Raw genomic sequence first — 16590 nt, forward strand, 5'->3', positions numbered from 1 at the left:
TTTCTGGACGGAAGAAGTGGAGAACTTTCCACTCTATTTTTAGCATCAAGATCCCAATAACATTTGCCTAATTGATAGCCACAGTCTCGACTATGAACATTCTCTTTCAAGCGATTCATTTGCAAGGTTTAAGACAGAAATCCAAACTTAGGAGAGAAATGAAGCAAATGAAAGACAAAAGAACAGCCAACTTGCATACTTTACCCTTGGCATAAAAAAGTTTGACAAGGTAGGAGTAGTAGAACAAAAATAATATGGAACGTTTTGGTAGGACTCATTTAGTCACCTACTAAGTAGTTTTTTTTTTTTTTTTGAAAGAAACCTACTGAGCAGTATTGGTTATGATTTATGAACAATATATCAACACCAAAAAGAAAAAATGAATAGCTTCAAGTAAGCTACCAAAAATTCCTACACGTTTTACTCGCAAGCATCTTCCCAGTTATCCACCTCTTCAAGTGTCTCCGTCTTAATCCCCGACGAACTCACCCCGGCGGTTGTTGGTTCCACTGCAGATCCGCTTTCGACGCGAGCTATTATATTAAGATCATCGGTTGGTTCAGGTGCCATCAAGTTCATTGATGAATCTGAGTCGAGAACATTCCATCTATTTGTAGATGTTAAGAACAGAGCAGCTTCATTTCCTCGCCATACTGTCCTTGTGGCATCATCACTTCCTGCGGACCACTGTCCTCCCCATGAGGAATCTGATTCCTGGACAAGAGCCTTTTTCCATGGATTGCTGCTCTTTGCAGCCACTCCATCTTTAGGCCCCAGACCCCATGCATTGTTTGACGAAGGAACCGATGCCCCGCCGCCATTCTGGATGACAACAACTACTGCCCCCTGGTAAGCCGACCCGTGATCCAGTCGCCTTAGGGCGGTAGCCGCCCTGACCGGATCACTGAAAACAGCTAAAGCATTCTTATCATTCAACCAGACCAGTTCACATTCCCCGCCAAACCGCAGGACCAAAGCACTCACGTCGGCATCCCGTGGCAAATCAAGCATCGCAACAACCAGCCTGGGATCCATGTCAACCAAAGGATCAAAGGGTAGGGGATGGGGAGCCGTCACAGGAGTGCCAGGCTTGGCACCCAGGATTCGAGCCGGTGGTTTGGACTTGGGTGTAACATGAACTACTACAAATCGCTTGGGCTCCCAACCTGCAGAATGAATTGAGAGCTTCCATCTTTCTGCTATGTGCCTAACAGCGTCCCTCTTCTCCTTCATCATAAGGCAGAAGACGTGGACTTTCAGGTTACTTCCACTACCTCCTTTTGCCTTTCCAAGCACCAGGAACTTGCATCTCTCCTCTACGGCCAAAACCCACTTTGGTTCCCTCCGAAAAAGATCGCCGAGCAAATCTGATGCAGCTGAATTCTCCCCAAAATGCAAAGCATCCAGATTGGGTGGAGTAATGTCGAATGCGTCAGCGAGGACTCTTTTCCTCTCTAGCTTTCCACATTCCTCGTCGCAGGCAAGCTTCCTCTGTCCAAGAGGAAGCTTCGTCCCATTTACTTCCAACGGTTGCAGCGGAACCGGCAACTTCGGAATTATAGAGGATTCAAATATTGAATCTGCATTGAACCCACTAGTGATGCCTCCGGCGCTGCAAGGGACGGTTGCTGTGATTCGACCACAAGAACAAGTGATTGTAACAGGGGAGTCGCATCTCAGGTCGGGACAAGGAGACGAAGGATGACATGGAGCAGTGCAGGTGTGCTTGCAATCCCTCCTAGGGGCACCACAGCCCTGCCCACATGAAGCCTTCACCCCAGAGGCAGAGGTAGAATCCTCTGAAGCGCATGATGGATCACAGGGAGGAGGATGGCAAATCTTAGCACAAGCATGCATACCACATTGCCGTGTCTTCCCACAGAGGTGGTTGCAGCGTATATCTTTCGAACCGCAAGGTATGTTCCTCAGCAGGACATGCCCTCCAACGCATTCCTTCACCACCGGAACAGTACACGGCGGGCAATCCCCGAAATGGCAGGTGTGTGAGGCAGCGTGCCCGCATTGTTGGGGAACCAAGCATGAATGGGAGCACGACGGGGTAGGAGTGCCGCAGGGGAGAGGCGGCGGAATAGATGTCTTGCCGCAAGCACAGGTTAGATCAGTGAAGATGGTCTCAATGCAAGGTGGGCAGTGGCCACTATGACATAGTAACTGGCATGAATGCTGCCCACACCTAAGCTTCTTCCCACAAGCCATCAAGCAAACGTGAGGATCCCAACCACCTTCTGCAAGCTGCCCAGAGAATCTAGATAATGGACAGCAGTGCTCGCTGCACCGGTGCCGCCCACAGCTCTTCTTGCGGCCACAAGGCTTATCGCAGAGGAATCCATCCTTCTCTGAAACCTTATGGCACTCCACCGTCCGGCTGGACGACCCACAGCGACATTTCTGTTGGACGCGAACCAGACAAGGAGCGCAATCCCCTTCATGGCAAGTCTCCTTGCACTGATGAATGCCGCAAGGAAGGACCTTTCCACAAACTCCAGAACACGTATCTATTGGATCCAAGCAACTCTCCCGTTGCTTCAACAAAGTAGTCTTTCCACAATGGCAAGTCTTGATCTTCCCAGGCAATGACTCGCACTCCCCGCAAGGCCCTGGATGGCAAATCTCTTTGCAGAAATGGTTGCCACAAAGAAGCGGCCGCCCACAAATGGAATTACACGAGAAGACTCCATCTATCCCATCTAACTTGCCTTTGACAGACATGTCTCCGCAAAGAACCATCTCGCTCTTCTTCATGCAAAAGCAAGAGGCACCAACAAGAACCTGGCAGGGCCGGCAGGGACCAGAGTGGCAAATGTCGACGCAGCGGTGGCGGCCGCAAGAGAGCAGCCGATTGCATTGCAAGCCGCAAGACAGCAGACTGCTTCTATCAGCACACCTCCGCACAAAGGTTTTCTTACCGCAAGGGCAAGGTAGGCTTGGAGAAAACGCCTTGCAAGGCGGGCATGGACCGGGGTGGCACTGGAGCACGCACGAGTGAGGGCACCGGTCGTCGCCATTACCAAAATCTTGTGGTTGGCTTCCACCGAGAGGTTTCCCGCATGGCTCGCCGCAAGAATGCGGCGTGATGAAGAAATCATTGGGAGGATCCCGCCGGCGGCCGCAGAAACATGTATAGGAGAGGTCTTTGGCTGCGACGTCTTGCACAGATTGGCACCCAGGACAACGCCACCCGCTGCCACCGGATTCAGATGCCGCGACTCCGGGGTTCTCTGCGGAGGTGGGGGAGCGGGCCCACTTGCGGATGCAGTGGAGGTGGAAGATGGAGAAGCAGCTCCCGCACGACCAGATCGAGGCCGATCGCCGTACCATGTCGTAGCAAATCATGCACTCCACGGCGCCACGGGAGAGCTTGTCCTGGATCTCCTGCACCAGCTGTGGTATCCCCGCCGTCGGATCAAGATATCCTCCCTCTCCTTCCTCCTGCTCGGGCTTAGGAGCCGGCGCCGGGCGGCGATGCCGGTGACGATGGCGAGAGGGGTTAGGATTCAGGTTCGGTATCGGTGACGGTGACGGTGTCGGTGTCGGTGTCGGGTTCGGGTTCCGACCGGTAGTCGGAACGGCGGCAGGGGAGGGGGCATGGGTGGATCCGCGCGGGACCCACTCCCGGCGGTTGGCGCCGGCGGCACGATGTGGAGGACGGTCGACTGCGCCGGCGGAAGAGGTGGATCTTGTTCTACGGTCATGGCGGGCGTGGGAGATCTCGGAGACGACCGGCTGCATGATTAGATGAGGCTGCAAAGATCCAGCGAAATCACCGGTCTCTGATCCCGTCTCAAAGATCGGAAAAGTAACTCTAACCCCGATTGAGCAGATGAGGAAGAGAGAGGGAGAGGGAGAGAGGGAGAGAGGGAGAGATCGAAACCCTAACCCTAACCCAATAGAGGGGGATGAGGAAGAGGGACTGTTATATATTCTATATCCTTTCTTGTTCGAGAAAGGAGGAGTGGTGAGATAATAAGGTGAGAGAAAACGATATCTATATATATAAATGGAATGAGAGGAGTAGGCTTGGAGAAGACGCAATCGATTCGGAAGGTCGGTGACTCGGAGTCGGTCCCTATGGCCAGACCAGAATAGTAGTACGGATAAATGCCACTTCACACCCTTTCTTATAAGGTTGCCTCTCCATATCTTCCAATTTGAACCCTATACATTTTTTTTCTTTACTTTAAAGGGTTGCTTGTTTCCCAAGGATCTACTATTTAACGAAAACAAAAGGATTTAATTGAAAATGCATGGGCTTTGGGCTTTGGCCCATTCACGATCTTTTACATCTTGGCCCTTGGGAGTTTCATTCATTCTCTTGCAAATTTGGGCTTTTTTATATAGCCCATTCCACCATCACAGATTGATTCTAATTTCTAAAGACCAACCTGGATCTATATTATTAGAACGAAGCAGGGTTTGGCATATTCTCTCCCCTTACATCGACTAGAGAGACTAGAGAGGCTCTCCCACTCCGTCGCTGCTTTGTAATTCATGCCTAAAGTTTAGGTTATCTATGTTTTGTTGAAGTTTTGCTTTGTTGCATGGTTGGGGATTTGAGAGAACTTGTATTTGTTCGTGTTGCTCATGGAGTCATGGCTTCGGCTTCATCTCACTCTCTCTCCTTTTCCTTTCTTTAGTGTTTGTAGTTTAATATTACAATTAAGTCTGCTTCTCATTGCTATTATATAGAGTGCTGTCAAGCAAGGAACCTAAATAAAACACCGCCCAGAGAGCCTGTCAGTATATATTAAGTCTTTTTAAGACCTAAGAGAAGGGCGAAGAACTTTGCCCATGAGAGCACTTTGAGAAGAAGATCGCTGAACACGAACAGCTCAATACCACCAGAGTAAACCCCTCTCCGGGATGCATCGACCCAAAACATACATATATATATATATATATAGAGAGAGAGAGAGAGAGAGAGAGAGAGAGAGAGAGAGAGACAATGTACAAGAACATGATTCTATGTATTGAACCAATTTTTGTAACAGGGTGGTGGAAGAGAATTGAAGAAATTTTGGATTCATATTTGGTAGATGAGATGTGGAATATATATCACTCGGTCTCTACTGGATGATGGAAAATAATTAATAGAATATATGGCCGGAAAAGAATAGATTAAAGTGCAAACTCATTACGTGCACTAATTTGCATGTCCTGAGATTCTAATGCCAACAAAGAAACTTATTATTATTATTATTATTATTCTTTGCGTAACTTAGTTGGCAACAACCAGAACATCATTTTTCATTTAAAGAATTCTTTATTATTGTCTAAGAAGGTCGTAGTTTTTATATTTTAATTGTGCAATATAACCAAAAAATAAAATAAAATAAAATAAAAAACTTGAGAGAAATAGTATAAATAGAATTATTTGGATGTGTGATCCTAAGGTGACGAATTATTGAGTTGTTAGATGAAGGTTCTTCTTAGACATACACTAGTTTTATTTTTTCTATTAACGATCCTTGAATTAAATCATATACAAGCTTAAGCTTGATGTATATTTATCCATCTAAATTATTTGCATTTCTTATTTGCAAATTAATCATTTTTTAACGTAATTTTTTTCATTTGCATTGTTTATTTATACAAAATATATATATATATATATAATAATTATGTGGAAAACAACGGTCCGTAAGAGATTTTTATTTTAATATTTTTTTTGTAGAATAAATAATTTATATTTTTATATCTAAAATTTGATGATGCAAGAATTTGAAATGCACCGTCCGTTAATTGCGTGGTTGAAATTATTTTTCATGACGATCCCTATCTTTTATTATTATTATATTATTATTATTAAATATGGTATCTTGAATAAGTCATCACCAAATGCGCAGATTCATGTACACCAGAGACGTGAGATTCAGGAAGATGTTTTTGGTTCTTTTTTTCAACTAAGACCTCAGAAGAAATTAAAATAAACCCTCAGAATGGTTGACAAACATTTTCTTTTAAATTTAAACCCTCAAAATGTTTGACAAATATTTATTTATTTATTTATTTATTTATTTATAACCCTCAAAATGGTTGACAAACTGAGGGTATCGTGCGGGGGGAGAATCTGCTTACGTGGGCCCACTCATGCACGATTCTATTAGCTAGCCTGTGGGGGTCCCGCTGAGAGATTTAGATTAAGACTTAAGAGACGACTAAACTCATTTTAATTTTATTTTTAATCTACCAAGTCTCTGTGGGTATGTACGTATTGCCAACTTTGTTCATCTCTGAAAGATTTTAATTGCCAAAGCCAAACCCTCTCTGCTTATATAAACGCACTGTTATCTCCTCTTCTCCTCCTCACTTGCATTAGTATTTGTGTACAAGGGAGGGACTTCGTTGCATATTTCCTCAGTAGCAGCCATGTCTCTCCTCACCGATCTCATCAACCTCAACCTTTCTGAAACCACGGAGAAGATTATAGCCGAATACGTATGGTGAGTTCTTCTCTTCTCCTTCTTATTAATCTCAATCTTTTCTCTTATCTATAACGATGCAATCGTTCCATGTTCTTCTTCTCCTTTACTTGCAAATGCTCATTGGATCATGTAGGGAAAAAAAAATAATTCTCTTCTCTTCTTGTTGTGTGTGTCAGGATTGGTGGGTCTGGTGTGGATATCCGAAGCAAAGCGAGGGTAAAACTTGAGAAAGTTTTCTCTTTTTCCATGATTATTTTTCTAGTTTGATTTGTGAATTTACTATGCTCGTCTTATATAAATTAGACTCTTTCTGGGCCTGTCACGGATCCTAGTAAATTGCCAAAATGGAACTATGATGGTTCTAGCACTGGCCAAGCTCCTGGGGAGGACAGTGAGGTGATCTTGTAGTAAGTATCATGAAGCCTTCTCTTGTGTTATGGTCTTCATCTATCCTTCCTTTTGATATCTATGTGCACTTACTATTACTTGTTTCTTTTGACTTCAGTCCCCAAGCCATTTTCAAGGATCCATTCAGGAGGGGAAACAATATCCTTGTAAGTTTCTGTTCTTGAGATCATTTAGTTTTCGCAGCATATTTATTTCGAATTTTCAGTAGTTCACAGTGGCATATATTTTTTGTACTAGTTCAGATGATCTGACATCAAAATCTCGAACGCCATTCTTACTGAAAATTCCAATTGGATTATCTAACCAATCTATTGATATGAATATAGGTCATGTGTGACTGCTATACTCCAGAGGGAAAGCCAATTCCAAGCAACAAAAGATACAATGCTGCCAAGATTTTTAGCAATCCTGCTGTTGCTGCTGAAGAAACTTGGTATACATCACATATGGATATTACTATGCAATAAGATCCTTTCTGAATGTTGTTTGATACTTTTGTAAAGTTCTGATCATTTTTCGCAAACAAATACTAGGTATGGAATAGAGCAGGAGTACACCCTCCTGCAGAAAGATGTCAACTGGCCCCTTGGATGGCCTGTTGGTGGCTTCCCTGGTCCTCAGGTAATGCCTTCTCATATGAATTAATGTTGCTTGATTTCATTAGTTTTTTCTCGAGTTTCATTTCGATCAATTATATCTTTAGCTTAACTCTTTTATGATTGATCTAATAACCAAAAAAAAACTGTATATACCAGGGCCCCTATTATTGCGCCGCAGGTGCAGATAAGGCCTTTGGCCGAGATATAGTTGATGCCCACTACAAAGCCTGTCTGTATGCAGGAATTAACATCAGTGGCATCAATGGAGAGGTCATGCCAGGCCAGGTAATATGGATAGAAATCTTTTGTTTTTTGGGTGCAATTAATTCTTCCCTGGAAGTAATTTTATCTTGTTCAGAAGAAATTTGCGAAGCAATATTAAATATGTGATTGCTACCTTAACAGTGGGAGTTCCAAGTTGGTCCCTCTGTTGGCATCTCTGCTGGTGATGAGTTGTGGATTGCTCGTTACATTCTTGAGGTACTTGAGAAAGGCTCGAATAATTTGAATAAAAATTAGGCGACTATTTATTCGCGGTAATTTATACTTAATTTCTGATTCAAAATTCAGAGGATCACTGAGATTGCTGGTGTTGTTCTTTCACTTGACCCAAAGCCAATTCAGGTTATTACTTTTTCCTTTACAGTATCTTAATCTTTTATATCTTGTCAATTCTATAGTGTTTATAATTGTTCTTGCTTTCTGATGTTACTAGGGAGATTGGAATGGTGCTGGTGCTCACTGTAATTATAGGTAACATAATTGAAGCCTTCTCTATAATTTTTAAAAAAAAATCAACTTTCAGTATTCAAGGTTGGTTCTTTGTTCATCTACCTTGTTTCTGATATGCTGTTGATTTCAGCACTAAATCCATGAGAAATGATGGAGGCTATGAAGTCATAAAGAAGGCTATCAGCAAGCTTGAACTGAAGCACAAGGAGCACATTGCCGCTTACGGTGAAGGAAATGAACGGCGTCTCACCGGCCGACACGAGACTGCTGATATCAATACCTTTGTTTGGGTATGTGCATCTCACAATTACAAAAAAAAAAAAAGTTGTAAACAATCAAATGTGAGAAAAGCTTCATCTATATCAGAACTTATTTCTCTTGGCTTGCAGGGAGTCGCAAACCGTGGGGCATCGGTTCGTGTAGGCCGTGACACCGAGAAGAATGGCAAAGGTTGCAGTCTACTCTTGTTATCAGCTACATACATAGTTAACTTATTGCATCTAACTATATCTTCTTCATTCTATCTCATGCTGACAAAAAAGAAAAAAAAAATTCTTTGCAATTCAGGTTACTTTGAAGACCGGAGGCCGGCTTCAAACATGGATCCCTATGTTGTCACTTCCATGATTGCTGAAACTACCATCCTCTGAAAGCAGCTCTTCGTTGGTTCTTGTTAAAGTTTCTCTGGGATCTGTCAATTGTGAGGCTTGGAATTGTGTCATAAAAACTTCAACTGCTGTGTTAATTGTCTTAAATTTACATGTTGATTTTCACTTGTAATCTGATTGATTTCTCTCCCTCGCCTTTCGGCTTTTTTGTACTCAAATAATGTGCTGATATTATGATGTATTATTATTACCTCTCAAAGATTGTCTTGATGTTATATTCAGTGCCACTGTGAAGAACAAGGTACATGATATAAGTAACCTTCATAATGAAATCAAGCCTGCTCAGCCTTCATTTATTTTAGATATTTCATCACAATAAGACCCTTGGAAGTAGAACATCATATCCTATAAGACATTAAATTAGACAAGATGATATATAGGATATGATCCTTCCACAGATCTGCTATGTCTCACTTGCAGCCACAGGAAGCACAGTTGCAGTTGGATCCACACTTGCAGCCACAACCTCCATTCTCTGCCTCAGATGCCATCTCAATCCCTTCAAAATGCCTGCAAAAATTAACCTAAGTTTTGTATCATATACTTCAAAGAACAATTTGAGTGATACTAATAACATAGATATTTATTTTTTCTACATCCATGAGAGACCGATTGACTTCGAGAAATGCCTCTCTCTCTTTCAGAAAACTCATTATAGTTAGTTTTCTTGTATTATGGCATCACAAAATATAAATAGATTTTGAATCATCTTAAGCAGTTTACATAAGCACAAAATGACATTTATAAAGAGCTTAATGATTTCTGTGCAATAATGATATTGTGAAGAATGTAGTAAAAATTACCCCTTGGTTGCAGCAAGGAGTATCATAGTCCGAGAAGTGGTGCTTCCCTCTCCAACTAAGTCAGGGTACATCTTGCATCTGGATTCAAAGTGAAAAAAAAATATTAAAATTCTTTTGAAATATCACTAAATAGGAGGTGGGTTTTTGTAAATTGACAAATGAGAGGTGGGGGGTTAAAATGAAAAAAATTAATTGGTAGTGAGAAGGGATTATTATTATTTGTACCCCCCGCAGCCATTGCCGCAGTTGCAGCCAGAAGCACAGCAAGAGCACTTCCCTCCACAGCAAGAAGACATCTTCTTCCCTCTAACAAGTTGAAGATCTTCTCGAGAAATAATATATTACGAGAGTATGTGCGGATAAATATCGATGGCCAATGTTACGTATTTATAAGAAGAAGGGAAGGGGGGGGGGGGGGGGGGGGGGGGGAAGGAGAGAAGATTAATTACCAACCGTACACGTGTGAGCATCTATGAAATCGTACGAAATTATGCAAACCATTGGAAGTGCAGGATTGCATTTGACGCCTCTTCGAAAGGCAAAAGCTAAGATTCGAGCAAGAATTTCTTCGTTTTCTTTTTTAAAAAAATAGAAAAAGAAATAAAATTCCATTTCATTCTTCATTGGTTCATACATGTAAAAGAACTGCTCATAGAGAAAAGTTTCACGATTTGAGCCGTTCGTTGGATTGCTAGGCATATATATATATTAATATATGGATGGATGGAATCTAGCTCATGCAATCACAACTCACAAACAGTGGACGAGACACGCTAAGGGGCCACCATTAATAAAAAGCCTGATGCCTAATAGTTAATAAATTAGTGAAGAATGTAGACTTTGTTCATTTATATGTATATTACCATAGCTTTCCATCAAACTACCATCTACTTACATTTGATTAATTAGAGAAATTTCAGATTGAAAGAACCAAATAAATTGTTCATTTAGGGACATCCGCACGCAGGTTTCACCGTGTGATGTCTTAGCCAAAAACGATGAACAGGCCAAAGTATCCATCTACTATTTATAATTACAGTGCATATTTTTTCTAAAGTATAAGAGTAGATAAACAAAAACTTAATAACAAAAAAAATTAAAATATATTTTATAATTCATGGTTATGTATCGCAAAGAAAAATTTCAGAAAGATTGTATAGTCCGAGTGTATCTCTTATTAAAATTCATAATTAGGATCTTGGTAATATATTAAGGAAAAAATTCAAGAAGGGTAGGGAAGCCAATTGCCTTCCCCACTTTGGGCTCTACCATGTTCATGAAGCTGAATAGGCGGTACAATACTATGCAGCAGAGTATGACAACATTCTGGAAGTTCTATTTGTCCCAAAGCAATATTATTGCTAGAGGAAGCCCTCAATACCACGGCCGGCAAGAGATTCTCCATAAATTTGCAGCGCTTCTTCCATGGCTCGACCTTGAGATAATAACTGTGCTCTCTTCTTGCTTGATGGATGAGTCGAAAGGTAGTTATTTAGAGCTGAATCACCAGTGATCTTTCCCAGTTTCTCGTACACCATTGGGGCCACACGGGGATCATATCCAGCTGCTGCGAGTAACAAGAGTCCAATGTGATCTGCCTCCATTTCCATCCTGGAATTAAAACATGATTTAATACTGAATGATAAAGAATCAAAAGAAATGTTAATGTCAACAGAGAAATTCTATGGCAGTAATTAGGGAACATTCATCACCTATCGCACACCAACTAGAGAGCCAGCAATGTAATAAGAGAGTTGGAGCACAGGCAGCAACACTTACTAGTGGATTGACGCAAACTTAAAAACTGAGCCATGTCAATGTACCATGGGAGAGAATAGGCTACAGCTTAGAAGTATTCAAATTCAGACCGACAGATAGGCAGTATGAACTATAATGGAATACTCAGTAAAAAGTACCAAAAAGATCAACAGAGCTATCATCTTAAATATGTCAGTAGTGTTCTTTTGTGATAAAGCAAAGCAACTTGGGCTCCTCATTCATTGATGGCAGCGGTTTATCCTCATCGAAATAACTTAGCTTTAAAGTATCATAAGTGGTTCATCGCAAGATGAGGAGTTTTAATTTCATTGGCAAATAGGTAGTAGTATGTAGTTTGCGTGGAGACATATGCCACAGGGACTAGATAACCTTCATTTGTCTAGCAATGTATATCCTTCATAAGTCATAACCATCTACAAGCTTCCAATGCTTGCTAGCACTCCTGCACTTCTGACAAGGTAACTTCCATGACCAGCAAAATCATGTATATCAATTAAATTTTCCAATTCCACTCATAGGATGAAGAATATATTCTAAAGAAAAGCAGGTTTAAATGTCTCCTACTTGCTACCAAAGCCACCAATATGTTGCACAAATAGGATTCCCAACCAAGAATAAGTTCTCACTGTCTCGGTTCTAGCAAAGAATGCATGTGGAACTAAAAAAAGGTTTTCCTATCCCATAAAAAGGAGAGCTAAATTGACACTGATTTCAGTTTCTGACACTGAGATTCACCATTTCTTTTGATGACATTTACTAAACTAAAATATCATAACTTAAATTCATGGGAGTTCATCCTAGACCTCATTTTCTTACACCCTATTTTACAATACAACCATCACTCGTCACATTCTTTGTTATTCAAATCATTAGTTTGGAATTTAATTCATCTTAGATCAGTATGATTTTGGCATTGCTGACCATGTAATTCTTCCTGCAATCTTACTCTCCTTGTTGACATAGTACATGTTGGATACATTAGTTGATAAAACAACCTAGGCCTAGGGAGAACAGACCTGTTTCAAATTTCTGTGAAGATAATCTGGAGAATTGATATTACAAACTAGAACAGTAGGGGAAGCAAGAGGGAATCAAAGAAACTAGAGCAGAAAACTGATCCTGCTCAACTCAAAGTCATAGGAGAAAGCAAAGTGTAAAGGAGGAAAAAGGATTAATGGCAATCAACTGATTACTTAGGTCAGCAGTCCACCATATCATAATGTGGTGCTGTTAGAAGATTCAATTCAGCATATGTCTAACTTCACTTTTTCTTCAGGAATCAAGATAACAAATTAGCAAAGATTCTACCATGTCTATGCAGTAAAATCCTTGGGCAAATATTAGGATATCCTAACTGAAGCATATTAATATCAGCAAAGTTCAGGGCCTCATTATATTCAGGATAGAAATCTACCATTCCATCAGTATCCCCAGCATACCTTCGTGAGAAAGGAAGTCGAAGCAAAAGATTTGACATTGCATTGATAAGATCTGGCATGTAAACAAACTGCAGAACCAACACCTGCAGAATAGTAAACCACAAGTTCTTTGTGATCATCTCCGCCGCATGCCGCGCAACACAGTGCCCAACCTACAATCCAATTCCTTAAAAAACTTACTCCAAGGTCACCCACACATCAGAAAAGAGGATTTCTTGCAGGAAAGATTACCTCATGACCGATGACTGTCGCGATCTCCGCATCCGTCCTAAAATGATCGAGCAACCCCGTGAACACGACGATCTTACCTCCGGGAAGGCAGAAAGCATTCACGGTGTCGTCTCTAACCACAAGGACCTCCCAATTCAACCTATCTAAATGCCTCGTCGCCACCTGAGACCCCTTCGCTTCGCCTTCCTTTCGACTCTCGTGCACCCATTTATCATCAAGAATCTCATCGTCGCTACTCCACGCTTCATCTACGCTCCCCTCCTTCTTCCCTCCGCCGTGCAATTGAAGGATCGCCTCGTGCGCCGCATCGTCGTGGGAGGGATGGAGCTGTCCCGGTTGGTGATTGGCGTAGTCGATGTCGCTCCAGCGATGGCCCTCTTCCTGGCGGCGGAGGCCGACCTGGAGAGCGCGGATGATGTCCTGCGAGATAAGGCGGACGCGGACGGAATCAGGGTGGAGGGCGGGGAGGATCTTGCCGGCGAGGGCGGACTTGAGTTGCTGGAATTGGGATTCGCCGAGTTGACGCTCGACGGAGGGGGAGAGGAGGACGAAGTGGGTGCGCTTCGTGTAGGGGACAGACTCGAGGTTGCTGTAGTAGATCGTGACGGCGGCGCCGCCGGCGGAGACGACGACGATGGCGACGGTGCGGGGGTTCTGGTACCAGTGGGGGCCGCGGCCGCGGCGGAAATGGTAAACCTCCGGGCGCTGGCGCGCGACGTAGTAGGTGCGGCGGGAGAAGAAGACGGAGGATTGAGAATAAGGAAGCGGAGGTTGAGAATGGCGAAATCTCGTAAGAGGAGGAGGAGGATGGGGTTTAAGTTGGGCGGAGGTCTTGGAGCGGAAGAGGAGGGAGGAGAGAGGAGACCTTGCTCTCTTGAGAAAATTCATAGGGTTCCGTACTTGCGTCGATAATTATGGAAAAAGTTAGGAGGTAATTTGCAGATAGATATATATACATAAATCTAAATATAAGCAAAGATGTTGAAAGAGAGTTCTTATTTGGATGGGTTGGGAAGTGGAAAAAAGAGGAGCAACCGACGACCGCCCGCGAGCGGCGAGAGAGGGGGAGAGGTTGAGGCAGGTGGTGTGTCGACTGGGGAGTGTAGACACGTCTAGAAGATTTTGTTCTTCTGGCTTAAGTTTGGACGACACGAAAGACTTCGAACGCTTGGCGAGCAAGTAAGTTGACAGGTCAGCAAATAAGTTGCCAAAAAAAAAAAAAAAAAAGGAGCAAGATTAAGAGCTCTACTTGAGAAGGTCTACCTTGCAATTAATTACTTGTGAATATACTGCGTGATTGAGAAATTTTAGTTCAATTTAAATCATTTTGCATTGATTTGAAACGCAGAAGAAAGCTCGCGTGATCAGATAGCAACTCCATGCAGAGGTGCCCAAATAAGAAGTCCGTGTGAACTTTCAAAGCAGTAGAGATTCTCGAATTCTTTTGCACGCTGCCGAAAGCACACAATCTTCTAGTGCCGGAAATAATAGATGAAAAGTTCACCCAGTACAGCAATGGAGAAAGCTGGACTGGTCATGGAAGAGATGCGGATAGCTAGCATAGGAAAACAATTCCTTTTTTTTTCCTAGAACAAAGAAACTAAAAGATACAAACAAAGCAGCTAGTTGCGTTCTGATCATTCTCTTCAACAAGCCATAGGTGAATGAACTAGAAAAGAAGACGTGCAAAATTATATAAATGCTGAAAGAAAAACTGAAATTACTTGCCGAGTATAATAATATGGTGTGTTCGCAGATTGAAGAAGGGCTGATCAACGAAACGTGAGAAATGCCAAATGACAATAATCTTATCGCGACAGGAAATTCAAATTCGAGTGAAACAGAGAGTATATCAACTCGAAATAACCAGAGGTTAACAAGGAGTACATCAAAATCCTGTTAACACCAAACTTCAGTAAGTGATGATATGCCCTACTGCTAAACAAGTATAGAATGTTAAGACTGAGTTAAACAATTGAGGAACATGAAAAAGAAGCATACGAGAATATAAGATAATTCTCCAGTTTTCTCAAAAACAACAAAACAAAAGGCCAGATATACAAAGAAAACATGGAAGACAGCACTCAACATTGACATGGTGAAGAAACCCAAGAACATATCATCGATATTGCACACAGCAGCCCCAATCACTGCAAATCTCCAATGGCTTGGTATATCAAAAACAATGAAAAAAAAGCGAACAATCAATTACAGGAAGAAGTCTTTGCATCAATAACCTGAAGCCTTTTGTCCAAAAGGTTAAGCTAGCAAATCAATGATGAAAATCCATATGAAGATAATAGAAAGTCGCAAACTTGTTAAAGGTGTTCAAAGAATAAAACGGAAGCGATTAAAAGAGAATTGGGATATCAATTAAAGCACCGATTCTCAACTAAGGCCCTTCAGAGGTTCATGGAATTTTTTTAGCACCATTTGTTCCAACAACTGTAAATGAATTACCTGGGCATCTAAGAACATGCTCCTATTCTACAAACAGGGATAAAAAAGAGGCATCTCCTGTACCTTTGCTTCAACAGGACAAAGGAAATCAACTATCTTAGCAAATATGATATACAGCCCAGCGTCCAAAATCCAAATAATGACAATCAGTCCGAATGACAAACAAAGTTATTCTATAGAAAGATTTGTAGAAGAGCATCAGTTTATAAATCAAGAAACTAGCACACAGCATAGTCAAGCGACAAACCAAGAATAAAGAAAATGGAGCACAACATCACTCATCTCAAACTAGTAGATAATAAAGGACACAAAATTTACTAAATATCACATAAGCCCAACCAACAAAATTTTAACAGATTTGTCATTTGTAAAGGTAATCCCTTTGTTATCATGAAGGATGTGTCTACAATTCATCACCAGTACTGATAAAATTAACACAAATGTACTTTCTAATAGCACAATAGACACAAAGGATACAGTACATTCTCTTGAATCTTACATGCTCGCCGTCTTACTGAGTGTTACTGTGGGAGAGTCAAATTGGAGAGATGCTCACTTCAATAACATGCCGCAGCTACTACATATACCTCGAACTTCTAAGTTTCTCATTCGAGAAAAACACAGGATAACAAAAACAAGATGCAAGTATTTCTTTTATAATTGAACATAATGTAATATATACATTAACACGTCAACTTGAACACTCACCAGGCAAAACCGAAATGATTCCGCCTTTATTGGCATGATACAAGGAACTATCGTCGCTTGAAGCATAAATATTTCCGCAATGCAGATAAACATTAGAGAAAATGATGCAAAAAGTATGAAACATGGTGGTAAGAGAGATCCACCCAAACCATGCCGGCTTTAACAATATAACAAGTTCCGGGTCTTTTCTGCAGGTAGGAAAACAAAATGGACAACCAAGACCAGACGGTAATGAATGAACGAAACGATAACAATCAAATGATGCTCCCATCCATCGGGAATGAAGGACGCACATCGCAAATTCACAATTGTTTAGACTC

General features: G+C 41.8%; 4 protein-coding genes across 4 annotated transcripts; 1 reads left to right on the top strand and 3 right to left on the bottom strand.

Moving 5' to 3' along the window:
• Positions 1-168: 168 nt before the first annotated feature.
• LOC140759950 (NF-X1-type zinc finger protein NFXL1) lies at positions 169-4285 on the bottom strand. The gene has a single exon (XM_073096673.1). It carries the CDS (start codon positions 3748-3750, stop codon positions 421-423), a length of 3330 nt encoding a protein of 1109 aa, XP_072952774.1. The 5' UTR covers positions 3751-4285; the 3' UTR covers positions 169-420.
• Positions 4286-6316: 2031 nt separating this feature from the next.
• Positions 6317-9065, top strand: LOC140760164 (glutamine synthetase nodule isozyme-like). The gene is made up of 13 exons (XM_073097000.1): positions 6317-6461; positions 6620-6659; positions 6747-6850; positions 6949-6997; positions 7178-7284; positions 7385-7472; positions 7607-7735; positions 7856-7930; positions 8021-8074; positions 8166-8203; positions 8313-8472; positions 8572-8632; positions 8750-9065. Exons 1-13 carry the CDS (start codon positions 6388-6390, stop codon positions 8830-8832), a joined length of 1062 nt encoding a protein of 353 aa, XP_072953101.1. The 5' UTR covers positions 6317-6387; the 3' UTR covers positions 8833-9065.
• Positions 9066-9114: 49 nt separating this feature from the next.
• LOC140760165 (metallothionein-like protein type 2) lies at positions 9115-10014 on the bottom strand. Its single transcript, XM_073097001.1, has 3 exons — positions 9879-10014; positions 9654-9731; positions 9115-9360 (listed from the first exon to the last, which is right to left on the bottom strand). Exons 1-3 carry the CDS (start codon positions 9947-9949, stop codon positions 9261-9263), a joined length of 249 nt encoding a protein of 82 aa, XP_072953102.1. The 5' UTR covers positions 9950-10014; the 3' UTR covers positions 9115-9260.
• Positions 10015-10787: 773 nt separating this feature from the next.
• LOC140759992 (mitochondrial metalloendopeptidase OMA1-like) lies at positions 10788-16519 on the bottom strand. The gene is made up of 3 exons (XM_073096743.1): positions 13103-16519; positions 12872-13023; positions 10788-11264 (listed from the first exon to the last, which is right to left on the bottom strand). The coding sequence occupies exons 1-3, from the start codon at positions 13988-13990 to the stop codon at positions 11015-11017; spliced, it is 1290 nt and encodes a 429-aa protein (XP_072952844.1). The 5' UTR covers positions 13991-16519; the 3' UTR covers positions 10788-11014.
• Positions 16520-16590: the final 71 nt, after the last annotated feature.

Source organism: Typha angustifolia, chromosome 5 (assembly GCF_048772165.1).
Source record: "Typha angustifolia cultivar Huaian chromosome 5, ASM4877216v1, whole genome shotgun sequence".
Classification (NCBI taxonomy): Eukaryota; Viridiplantae; Streptophyta; class Magnoliopsida; order Poales; family Typhaceae; genus Typha; species Typha angustifolia.

Bases quoted from the DNA above. Each gene is read 5' to 3' on its own strand.
- LOC140759950 (XM_073096673.1), bottom strand. From the start codon at position 3,750: ATGCAGCCGGTCGTCTCCGAGATCTCCCACGCCCGCCATGACCGTAGA.
- LOC140760164 (XM_073097000.1), top strand. From the start codon at position 6,388: ATGTCTCTCCTCACCGATCTCATCAACCTCAACCTTTCTGAAACCACG. The intron at 6,660-6,746 runs GTAAAACTTGAG...TATATAAATTAG, and splicing joins ATATCCGAAGCAAAGCGAGG to ACTCTTTCTGGGCCTGTCAC. The intron at 6,998-7,177 runs GTAAGTTTCTGT...ATATGAATATAG, and splicing joins GGAGGGGAAACAATATCCTT to GTCATGTGTGACTGCTATAC.
- LOC140760165 (XM_073097001.1), bottom strand. From the start codon at position 9,949: ATGTCTTCTTGCTGTGGAGGGAAGTGCTCTTGCTGTGCTTCTGGCTGC. The intron at 9,732-9,878 runs GTACAAATAATA...CTTTGAATCCAG, and splicing joins TGCGGCAATGGCTGCGGGGG to ATGCAAGATGTACCCTGACT. The intron at 9,361-9,653 runs GTAATTTTTACT...TAATTTTTGCAG, and splicing joins CTCCTTGCTGCAACCAAGGG to GCATTTTGAAGGGATTGAGA.
- LOC140759992 (XM_073096743.1), bottom strand. From the start codon at position 13,990: ATGAATTTTCTCAAGAGAGCAAGGTCTCCTCTCTCCTCCCTCCTCTTC. The intron at 13,024-13,102 runs GTAATCTTTCCT...ATTGGATTGTAG, and splicing joins CGACAGTCATCGGTCATGAG to GTTGGGCACTGTGTTGCGCG. The intron at 11,265-12,871 runs GTATGCTGGGGA...TTTTAATTCCAG, and splicing joins CGACTTCCTTTCTCACGAAG to GATGGAAATGGAGGCAGATC.